General features: G+C 29.5%; 1 protein-coding gene across 1 annotated transcript; it reads right to left on the reverse strand.

Annotated features, from left to right (window-relative positions):
- Positions 1 to 1,268: 1,268 nt before the first annotated feature.
- LOC148176496 (4-vinylanisole receptor-like) lies at positions 1,269 to 6,695 on the reverse strand. Its single transcript, XM_088034663.1, has 4 exons — positions 6,623 to 6,695; positions 6,469 to 6,573; positions 1,458 to 1,613; positions 1,269 to 1,401 (listed from the first exon to the last, which is right to left on the reverse strand). The coding sequence occupies exons 1-4, from the start codon at positions 6,668 to 6,670 to the stop codon at positions 1,348 to 1,350; spliced, it is 363 nt and encodes a 120-aa protein (XP_087890789.1). The 5' UTR covers positions 6,671 to 6,695; the 3' UTR covers positions 1,269 to 1,347.
- Between the last annotated feature and the right edge of the window lie 5,760 nt (positions 6,696 to 12,455).

The following is a 12,455-nucleotide window of genomic DNA, read 5'->3' on the forward strand; positions in this document are numbered from 1 at the left end:
GGTTGTCGCCACAAAACCTAAATTCTATAGGTCCGGAATATCGATGCTTCATATTTCGAAAACTACGACAAATAGAGAAATGCGATTTTTTTCATCATTCTTTTCTCAATTTTGTTCTTTATAATCCGCTTTCAGGTTTCTAAAATTTGGTAATTTTTTTTCAAAAAATTAAATTACTGAATCTAAAAAAATACTTTTTGTATTTTGTTTCTTTTTCGCATTCTATCAATCTGAAATTTGACCACACGTTAGACTTCGAGTTCTTATTTTGATTTATATAAAACTCAACGATATTAAACTTCGTTTTTGCCCGGACATTATTCCAAAAAGACCTCCTGAAAACCTATTACAGTCAATATCTAATTTATTTGTGCATCGATTTTACCTTATTATAGCTCATTTTACGCAGAAACTAGGGCTGAATCCAAATTTGTGCTCAAAATTTCCGTACGTCAACAAATATCTAATTTATTAACAATTAAAGTTTTGGGTTGTGTTCCCAGAGAACCAAAATTTTGAAGATCCGGAAAATCAGTGCCATATCTTGGAGAAATTCCGTTATCCGATTTTCAAAATTTAATGGTCGATTTTTTTAGAAAAAAAATGCTGAAACTAAAAAGAATTAATTGTTTGTTTTTTGTTTCTTTCTTCTAAACCACTTATTCTATCAATCTAAAATCTGGCCAAACTCTAGACTCTAAGTTCTTTATTTGATTGACATAAAATTCAAAGACATTGTATTTAGCTTTCGCTCTGAAAAAAGTATTCTAAAAAAATCTTTTAAAAACCTATTTCAGTCAACACCTAGTTTATTTGTGAATCAAATTTACGTTACTGGAGCTCATTTAACCCAGAATTTCAAGCTGAATCTAAATCCGTGCTAAAATTTCGCGTACGTTCACAAATAATTGAGTTATTGGTAATTAAAATTTTGGGTTGTCGTCGAAAAGCCACAATTTTAAAGATCCAAAAATATCGGAAACTTTAACAGATAGAGAGATGCAGTTTTAGTTATCGATTAGTACAAAAAAATGAAATTATATGCTTACCAAGAGAAAGAAAACACTTTTCTGGCCTCAGTTTTACCATTTAGCCAGAAACGTCTTCTCTCCGTAACAAATTCAAAAAGTTGTAATCAATTATTGTCGTAGAAAAAGTATTGTACAAAACACGTGTTTTTTCAAAACTCAACATTCTTTAATTTTTAGCATCAATGTATATACATACATTCGGATCAAACAAACTAATAAAAGCTACAAAAGAATTGTACTTGTGATTTAATAAAAGTGCAAATTACAACTGACAATGTGAATTAGCTGCACCCTAAGTAATTTAATTTTACTAATTTTAGTCATTAAGTTGATTAAGAATAGCGAAGAATGAGCCAGAACTATGCAAAATCTGAAAAAAAAAAACAAAAATAGTAATTTGTGACAGAATTAAGTTTAAATACTCACTGTTACAAAAGCCTCCAGTGATAGTAAAAATATATTCATAAATGACAATGAGACTGGTTTTTGAGTGTTCATAATGAATATTATAAGATTCTTCTGCTTTGTTGTTTGCGCACTTGTCCAATCCGATTTGAAAGCCGAGTATGAGATCTGGTTGCTCTGAAAAAATAAAGCAAAATATTAATAAAGCTTAGAAAATAAAGGCAAAAATAGACACAAAGTTTGACAAAAAAAATAGTCCAAATCAAATAGCTTTTAAATCAATCATTTTAGTATTTAGTAAAGTTGAAAATGTTTATTGCAAGTGGCACGAAGAAGAAAGCGTCAAACTATTCAAACTATTCAAGTCTTTTCAGTCAGAAAGTGAAAGGTGTAGTACCTTAATTTGTAAATGCGCACTATGTTTTTTACACAACCGTGCATTTATGCAGGACGATTTTAGAAATAACGATTAACGATAGGCAAGTTTGATAACATTTGCATTTTTAATAGCTGAAATCTCACGATTTTGTGGTTTTTCTTATATCAATTTTTTTTATTTTTTTTTTAAATTTAATGACTACAGTACTTGCGTTGTTAAGGTTCATTTTACGCAGAATTTTGCAAAGATTTCAAATCCGAGTTCAACATCTACGTACGATAACAAATAACTGAGTTATGACCAATTAAAGTTTTGGATAGTGACTTTTCAGTTCCAATTTTTTTAATGCTCAATATCTTCGAATCTACGAGTGATAGAAAGAAACGGTCATCGCCACAGTTTTTCTTGCGCTTTGTACCTTTTTTTAAATTTTTTGTTTTTTGTCCGCTACTCGTAAACTATTTGACCTCTGGCGAGTAAAAATTTGGCCACTTGATAGACCTCGAGCTGCTCTTTCCATTTAACGTAAAACTCAAAGGTATTTAATGTCTTTTTTGTCCCAAAAAAGTTCCTTGAAAATCTTCCCAAAAGACCTTTTTGGTTTACGGTCTTGTTTATTATGTAAACATACAATTATGTAAACTTTCTTCAGTCGATTTCTCGCTTATTTTTTTAGCAATGTTGCGTTATTTAAACTTATTTTACGCAAAATTTTATACAGAATCTAAGTTCACGTTTGACAACAAAAAATCGAGTTTATGAAAGCATGGTTGTGTAAAAAACAAAGTGCCCTACAAATATCATTAACTAGATCACACAAACGTGGCCGATAAAAACCTGACCGGTCGAGCAAACTGCAAAATGGAAAAAAATTAAGCCGAAAAAAAGAATATGTTTGTAAGCAGGATATCAACTTGAGTTATTCGAGAGATAAATACAAAGAGAAAATTTGTGTTACAGTGAACAGACAAGACCTAACAAAAAAAAAGTTTCACATTAAAACAATTAGGAGTTGAAGGGGAAGAATCCGAATTATACCAATGAGAAGAAGGAAAGAAAAGTAAAAGTGAATCAAAAGAAATTAAAGAAACTTGACGACGCTAAGTTACTGATAACTAATACAATTAGAAAAAAAATAAACAAGAAATATGAGAAAGTGTAAAATTAACGCTTAAAAATTTCGGTGTAATAAAAAACAAGAATAGATAAAAACAAGCAAAAGAGAAATGGCAAAAAGTTGTCAAAAACAAAAAAAAAATCAGACTAGAATAGATAGTGACCGAAAATAATAAAGCAAAAAAAAAAGTTTTACTGGAATAAGAAAGCATTTTAATATACCTAATATTCAGAAAAAAGAAAAGACAAAACTACGAAACACCAGTAATGAGCATTGAAAAAGAGGGTACCAGAGCAGAAATACGTGTTAATCAAGAACAGAGATGGAAAAAGTGTTTCTGAAAAAGTCCAAAAATTCCTTCAAAGTGCTTCTTAATAGAAAAAAAGGAATATGTGTAAGAAAATATCTAGAAGAAGAATTGAAGAAAAAGAAGAAGAAAAAAAATATTTTCAAAGAAAGCCCACAAAGGAAGAAGTGAAAGAAATAGTTAAAGGACTAAATAATGTTAAGAACAAGAGGCAGTTTTTTGTACTGATAGATCCAGTCTGCAAAAATAAATAATGCCAACTAATTGAAAGGGGGCTAGAATAACAAAAAAGGGGACAAATACGTTGTGCATAATAATAATTATTTATCCAAAATGCACTTATAAAGTAGTCTTTATTCACTCATTTGAGACAGATAAAGTACTCTATTATTTTCTAAAAACCATAAAAAAATTATGCTTCATTTCGATGACAATGGCTTTCTAAACGCTACAAATTTGTCAGTGCTGTCACTTCTGTCAATTTTTTTAATGCCTTAATTGCAACCACAGAGGCTTTGGATCCAAACTCGTATTATAATTCAAATGTAAAAGAATTATTTACTTCAAAAATCTTATTCTCTTAGTCTACGATCTCGAGAATAACTGCTTTTTTGTCGTGAATAATGTGCTTTTTACTCTTATGCGGTAATTTTTTAAAAACGGCAGGCGTTGTAGAATTTTTATTTATAAACCAATTTTAAAAATTTTAAAAACAAATTAAATGCCTTTTAATTTACTATAAGCTGATGAATTTAGAATTTTTCTAAATGTCTCAGTATATTTTGGGCAATATTCAACTTTCTTATTTTAAATTGGAACCCATATTTTTTTTTCATAATTTGGAAGATATTAATTTTCTTTATTCAGAAATGCGTAATATGTTCTACTTTTACAAAAAAAAATATATCAAAATTTTAAAATTCAAAAAAAATAGGCAATAAAAGTTAATAAAATTTAGATGCGTGGTGTCAAATAAGACAATGCTGTTATTGTAATGTCAAAAAGCATCAAATAACAAGAAGAACAAGTTTTCTTTCAACAAGGTGGGGCTACACCTCAAAATGCACGAATTAATACGCAATATCTCAAACAAAGGTTCGCAGAAAGATGGTTTGGAACCCACGGTCCTATTCGGTGGCCAGTCAGATCACCAGATTTAACACCAGTAGACTTTTTCCTCTGGAAATATTTTCAAGAGCTTGTCTATATTGTCTATATCACTCGTTCAAGAACAAAAGAAGTTTTAAGAGAAAGAATTGTCACAGCTTGTAGAGAAATTTCACCTGATACTCTTCTACGTTCCGAAATGCAAATTTCTCGTAGGTCGCAACTGTGCAGTGAATAAAACGGGATGGCGTTTCAACAGTATTTTAATTAAATTAAGTAGATATTTTTACTGATTTGTAATTACAAAGTGATTCTTATTAATATTAATCATAGACGGCTTTGCAATTTTGACGTAGGGCGTAGTGCAATTCGCTACTAGTTGAACATGTTTCACATAAGCGTAGAATTGACAGGGGTTAGGGTGCATGTATTAATTAATTATTTTTCGGCAATATTGAACATTGAACTACTGTTACTTGTTATGCACCATTAATGCGAACTGAAATGATGCAAATCTAGTGTAGTCAAAGCACATTTTAAACATTTAAAATGCATTTGTTTTACCGCGAAATGTTACCACTTGATACGCCATTGGGCTCCAACTTCGCTGTCACTGATCTGTCATCTATCAAGTCAGGTGTAAGTGTTAGATTTGCGGATTGCGGTTGTTACAAGACACATAAACACTTTTTGTGAGTTTGTTTTATTGTTATGCTTAAAATAACAAAATAACGTTCACCGGTGAAAAGCACGCAGTTTTTTCTAACTTGAACAAAATCGTATGGTGTAAGAAAACACATGTTCAAAAAATGTCAACGCACCCTTTGATTAATATTAATAAGAATCACCCTGTATTATTGTCTTTTGTTATTAAAAATTTGAAAAAAAATTGACCTTTATTTCTGTTATTTGCTGCTTTTTAACATTACAATAACGGCATTCTCTTAATTGACACTACGCACCTAGGTTTTATTAACTTTAATTGTATTTTTTTTTAATTTTGATAATTTCAATCAAAATATACTAACACGTTTAGAAACATTCAAAAATCATCAAATTATAGTAAATTAAAAGCCATTTAAAAATTTGTTTTTTAAATTTTTATAAATAAAAATTCCACAACGTCTGCCGTTTTTTAAAAATCTCCCTGTATAATAAATATCTATTAAGAGACTATTGTGTTATGTAGCTAATAAGTCACGCAACAAAATGTTTAGTCTCAAGAAACGTAGAAATGAATGTGAATAATTCAAGCAACTTGTAGCCATAACCCATGAGTTTCATATAAAATTTTATTTAACACATCTTATAGATATCTTCTAGGAGAGAAAATAATATGATTTTTTAAATCAATTCCAAAAACTAATTCTATTTAAAAAAAGCTTTGGCTTGGTTGATAAATGACATAATCGATTAATTATCGCTCATAAAAATTTTACACATTTACAATTTATAAACCATTTTAAATTATATTTTGATAAAATGTTAATTGTTATTTGTATTACTATATTAAATTGAAATAAAAGTTAGTTTGAATTAATTAATTATTACGCCAAGGCCTTCTATTAATTTGAGCGTAAATTATTCTTATAACTTACTAATCAGTTATTTATCACTTTACTTCTTTAAAGTGAGTGCAATTATGATAGTTTTATATAGATGTGTTGGATAAAATAAAAATATCAAACTCTGGCTAGTTTTAGATGAGCTATCGAAATGCTATTGCACATATTTTATCCAGAATTAACCGAAAAAATTAAATCGTTTTGTAAAACTTACATTTAACAGATGGCTAATTAGCTCATTCAAAATTTTGATATTTTTGATAACCATCAAATTTTAAGTCGTAGGCTCTGGCTGGGTTATCGCGACGTAATTGCACTCATATGACTCTCTACCCAAAAGTGCCTCACACTGACAAATAACAAGTGTTTGCCTCCAAAATTAAAACAATTTTGAAATCGTGAAACTTTTAAACTCCTTCAATCGCTAGCTTAGAGATCTGAAAAGCTATTGGGACGCAATTACACTCAATTGACGCAGAAACATCTTTGATTAAAAGTCTCTAACTCTTGCTCGGTTACTTACACTTTAAAAAAAAAGAATAAAATTCTATTCTTACCTGAAACTGAAGTTGCGCTCCAAACCAACAATATTGGAAAATTTGGAACAAAATGACGCCCACGAAAGCCAGAGACGAATAAAACTTCATACTAAAAGGATCCGACTATTTTAACAAATAGCCAAAGTTTCAATAAAAGAGATGCAGTTTTTACCAGCGACAGTCGAAACAGTCCTATTCCAATCGACAGTGCGCTCAACATGAGTTGTCCAAAAATTATGAGTCCAAACAAGTTGTTGGATTTTTTTACAACACTACAAATTAAAGTATGTAAAAAATTAGATAAGTGGTCGTACTTACGTCAAAATACGTCTGTGATGGACAATACACTTCACTAAATCTTCTCCGAAATTGTCATTCTTCATATTCTTCAAGTTGGAGCAAAGAAGCTTGCACTGGGCGCTCAAGAATGTCATGACAGCAGCCAGAAACATGTCTATATTTATTGCGTAAATTGCAACGAGAAAATTACTAAAGTCTTGGTGAAAATGAGTTATTCCATAAAGATACGTTTTTGTATAGTCGTAAGGATAATACTCCAAAAAAGTTAACTTTTTCTCTTTGATAGTTCCATTAAAAAAAGGCAATAAAATAAAGAAGCAAATATTGAAAAAGAAACAAACTAAAAAGACGTTATAAAGAAAAGTCCACTCGTTTAGAACCGGTTGCACTAACTCCACTTGTTTCTGAGACCGGGGCTGAAATATCTCCGAATTTAACTCACAGACAAGCGTTTTTATCTCCGGCAAACGACTAATGAAACAAATTACTTTGAAAAGAGCCAGTAAATGGACGAAATATGGAAACTCCTGTTCAGCTAAAAGCTCCAAATCCGAACGTAACTGAATGATTGTGTACGTGAGCAAAACAATGTGACTTGTCAAAAAGAAGATTAAAACAACGAAAGCATAAACGCTGTATAAATCGAACTTGTACTTTCCGTTTCCGGCGGGCCAAATTCCGAAATATTTCAGAAAGAAAATGTTCATTTTAAAAAATGTTTTCCAGTTGAACATAGCACTGTCACTACACGACATTGGAGTGATTTTTGCAGATTGAGAGCTGAAAGAAGACTGGTGCAACGACAATAGATTCCCCTTCTTTTAAGGGATGAGGTATTATTATTAATACAGCCTCTGTAATTTATTAATATGCAATCTTTAATTTTTATAAGTTGTATTATTGATGGGGGGATAAATGATTGAGCTCTGAAATAGAAAAACGGACTTTCGGATGATTGAAGTCTTTAATTTAAAACTGTATAAATAAATTATGTTATTGATTATTGAAAATATCAAATTATGAGATTGTAAAATGCGAGGCCGATTTACTTACTGAATGTATTCTGAACGTCGTTGTAAAAATTCTGTAGGAAACTGGAACAAATGGTAACACTTTTGAGACTTCTTAAATATGGCGCCGAGAAACAACTAAACAAATTTTCAAAAAAAATTGAAATAAAGTAAATTTGCACTGAAATAAAAAGTGGAGCGGCCTCCGTAATCCAAATCTGAAGTCCGGTTTGCTCCATCAGGTCCGTATTCAGATATACTCTCAAAAAATGATTTTTTTAATTTTTTGTACAATTTTTTTTTTTTGTTTTCAATTTTTCTTGAAAATTGACAATGTTATGGAATTGCTTAAAAGTGTTTTGGAAAGCCAATTTAATAGGCTTTCCATCGATCTATAAAGCTCCCTGCTAAGGTTAGTGACAATTTTAAAAAACTCATTTCACGTATCAAAAAAACGTTTTTTTTAGTAATTTTAATATGCATTTTTGCATATAGCTCAAAAATTATTACATCTATAAATGCATTGTTATTTTTTATTGCTTAGAAGCTGCAAGATAAACAACATTGAGAAGTTTTTCAAACAACAAAAAAAAACCTAGAATTACACATTTTAGATAACTAGGTCTTGTTTTAACAAAAAAATTATCTAGATTGATACGAAAATGATTTCAAATTCATTTAAATTTTTTTACAGATGCTGGGAAATTAAAAAAATAGGAACTGAGAAATCTAGAGAATTGAAGAAATTTTATGAACATAAAAGTCTTTAAAATATGAGAAATTCATCTATAAAAAATTAAATTTTTCTAGGAATCCAGAGAATCGTAAGGTTGAAATTAAAACAATTTTAGCAGAATCTAGGAATAAAAAAAAACGGTTATAGAAATACAAGAAATGGAAAGAGTTGACTAAATCCAAGGTATCTAACAATTGAAAAAATTTAATAATAAAAAAAATCGAAATTATGTCAGGAATTCAGGGAATCGTAGCAAGTAAAGGAACAACGAATAAAAAAAAGGAATCTAAGAAAACATAATAATAATAATAATAATAATAATTGAAGAAATCCAAGAATTCTAGATATTTAAGGAATTTAAAAAATCAAAAGGGTAGAAACAGTTTTAGGAGTTTAGAAAATTGAAAGAATGCAAGGAATCCCAGCAATCTTTAATCCTGAATAAATATACTAGTTTAAGAATTAATTATAAAAGTACATAGTTAATAGAAATCAGCTAATTTTCCCACAAAATTATAGTTTCAGCTATAGTTTAGAGTAAATTCGTCATTTTTGTAGTAAAACATATAAATATAAAGGAAAAAATAACGCTAGTTAATTATCACAACATAATTACTGATTTAGTTAATATTTAGTTGTTTTTTGCCTAATTAACACATAAGAATTTAAAGTTTCAAAGTGAAATTTACACTAAACTTTTGTCATTAAATAATTGTAGCTATTTCGACCAACCAAACCAAAGATGCTAATAACAAATTTAACAAAACATTAAAGTAATTAATTTCAGACTTAAATTAAAAACTCTATTTTGGCTGATCAGGCGCCACAATTTGACGCAAAAATTTGTTATTTATCACCGTTAGTTTGGGGTCGCGACGTTTATGAAATGTAATGTTTAGCGATTGTTGAATTTTTGATTAAACACTCGCTAAAAAATGTATGAATTATATTTTCTTCGAATTTGTTTTGAAATTCTCTATAACTTTTTTATAGTTTTTGGTCAGCATTTCTTTTTTATAACATTTTTGGAGATCCGTTAGAGTTAGAGTCGTTAAGATTTTCTTCAGATTTTTCTTACAGTCTTCAAATTTTTCCTTTTTTTCTTGTCCTTAAAATCTCCATGTTTTTGTCATATTTCTTTTCTATTCTTTTTCTTTTCTTTCTAGACTGTCTTTAGATCTTCCTTAATTTTTTTTTAGAAATTATAGATTCTCTTTGTAGATCTAAATTATTTAAAAGTAGATCACATTTTTTGTCAGCAACACTTGCCAATTCAGGTAGATAAATTTATAAAACACAGATCAGAGAAATCATCAGTCTAACATAAAATGAAATTTAAGTGCGAGCATTCTGGGACACCTCTAAAGACACTGATAACTGTAAACACACTGATTAACGTGTGTAAATGTTTACAAAATTTTAATTAGAATTTTATGGTGTTGCTTCAATTTCGACCACATGTATTATGCACGAGAAAACACCTGCTTGGACATAAATATTTAATAACTATTGTATTAAAATGTCAAACGCTTTATCATTGTAGGTATTGGGAGCGAGCATAAACGCCGGTGGCGCCCTCGTCCGGCAAAACTGTTCTCGTTTTACATATACACAAAATTATTTTTGTACAGGTTAAAGTTGTTTACAACTCAATAGTGTTGTATTTAAGGGGATATCAAACAAATTTCAGTATAGGGCAAATTCAATGTATTTTTCCAAACACGATTACTCGAAAACTATTTGAGTAAATTGCTTTCTGTTTTTTGCATATGAATCTGTTCAACGTGCACTATGTTGAATGCTATATATAATTTTTGTAAAATGATTCTTTAATGACTTTTTGATTAATTAAATACGTAAACTTGACTGAAAGCAAAATCATTTTTAGCATTCCACATGCGTAGACTAATTTTACATAATGTCGACTAAACAGATTTTTTTTAAAGTTAATAGTTTGTGAGAAATCGTGTTTCGAAAATTTCATATTCGAAACATGTTATCCTTGTTTAGCAGTAACATCTCTTTTCTCTGTACCAGAGAGGTCTGGTAGGTAGAAATGCGGGTACCATAAATCAATTTTGTAGCCGAAGGGATAGTTTACAACTGAAGCTTTTCCATAAACACACAAAATCTTAAATTTGCCTGAAACAAGATTTTTCTCTTTTATTCAAACTAAACGTAGCTTTGAGGATACTCATTTCAAAATTTTGAACTTTATATCTGATGAATTAGGATTTTAAATTGTTTTAGAATAGTTTTAGGTGATAAATATTTGTCTTTATCTTTATTTTTAAGGGGATCTCGAACAAATTTGAATATAAGGCAAATTCAATGTATTTTTCCAAACACGATTACTCGAAAACTATTTGAGTAAATTGCTTTTTGTTTTTTGCATATGAATCTGTTCAACGTGCATTATGTTAAATGCTATATACAATTTTTGTAAAGTGAATATTTCATGACTTTTTGATTAATTAAATACGAAAACTTGGCTGAAAGCGAAATAATTTTTAGCATTCCACATGCGTAAACTTTTCAAAATTCACACATACGTATTTTGAGAACAACCAGACAGTAATATAACGTCTTGTTGTCAAAATTATGACTTTGGGGTGGTGAAAATACTGAAAAAATTTTCGTAATTTAAAGGTTTTAAAAGATAGATCAATCACTAAAGCAACAGAATATAATTATTATATATAATTTAATTATTTATAATTATGTTCACTATTTTTTGTTACATTCACAAAAATCTTGGACAAAATTCGAAGATCCCAGTGCATCCATTAATTCTTCAATTTTTGCAATTACACAAATCCCACCTTTTCGGGAAAAATTTAATTTATTTATGAAGATAAACATTAAATAATAATAATGAGATATTGTAATTATTAAGTTTCACGGGTCTAATTTGTAAAATATCGGACTCTACTATCAAAGTATTTAAGATTTACTGGCCATGGGCAATAATAATTTGGCCATCAGTGCAGTCAAAACTATTAGCTATTGTCCTGACCGCAAGATGATGGTAATAATAATCTAAACCACTCGGGCTGGGGTTTTAAGAAGTAGTTTTTATTTATGGTTTTATTACCGTAGTAAGCAGACTGACCATGGGTAACTCACTAAAAGAGTGCCGTCTACAAATAATGAGGGTTGAAGGAAGATGCTGCATTTAACGTTTGGATGTTTAAAATGTTTCATATAATTTTTCCTTTACGCAGAATTTTGAAGCAGAATTTACCGTTACAGTTTGTTAGATATCCCCTTAAACAACAAATAGTTAAATTCGTAAAATGCAGCCAACGAAAATAGGCTCCGGATGTGTTAGTTTTACAAATTGTTGCATAGTGTGATGTCACAACAATTATTCAAACACCCATAAAAACACAAAATTTTATAGTTTTCCGTACAGACCACATGAACAAGACCGGCAAAAACAATGGATAAATGCCGTTAAGAGAAATACGTAAGTGAAAATTTGAAAAGACGAGTTCAAATAACTTCAATAATTGTTAACATTTATAGGTTTAACAGCAAATGCGCTTGGGCACCCAAACCCTATTCGAGAATTTGCAGTCAGCATAGCAATTAATTAATGTTCCAAAATTTGTACATTCAAGTACTCAATTCAAGTCTAATGATGTTGAAAAATCGTTTTTATTTGAATGTGAATATTATGGTAATAATGAAATTGCAACATCATGCAACATACCTGTAAATAACAATTTCAAAAGTTACGTAAATAAATGCATTGGTCCAAATAAAGAAAAAGATGTTATGTGAGGCTTTCATGGTTTTTCTTCTACAAAAACTGATGAACAGATAACTAGCTTGAAATACTTGAAATATTTTGTCATTACTAAGTATTACAACACATGGAAATGACAAAATTTGTCTTAAAGATAAGTTATTAATATTTTTAATGAAAATAAAACTTGGAATTTCCTATTCTGCAG

The sequence above is a fragment of the Gnatocerus cornutus genome, chromosome 4 (genome assembly GCF_029298725.1).
Source record: "Gnatocerus cornutus isolate USDA-ARS CGAHR chromosome 4, icGnaCorn1.1, whole genome shotgun sequence".
NCBI classification, from domain to species: domain Eukaryota; kingdom Metazoa; phylum Arthropoda; class Insecta; order Coleoptera; family Tenebrionidae; genus Gnatocerus; species Gnatocerus cornutus.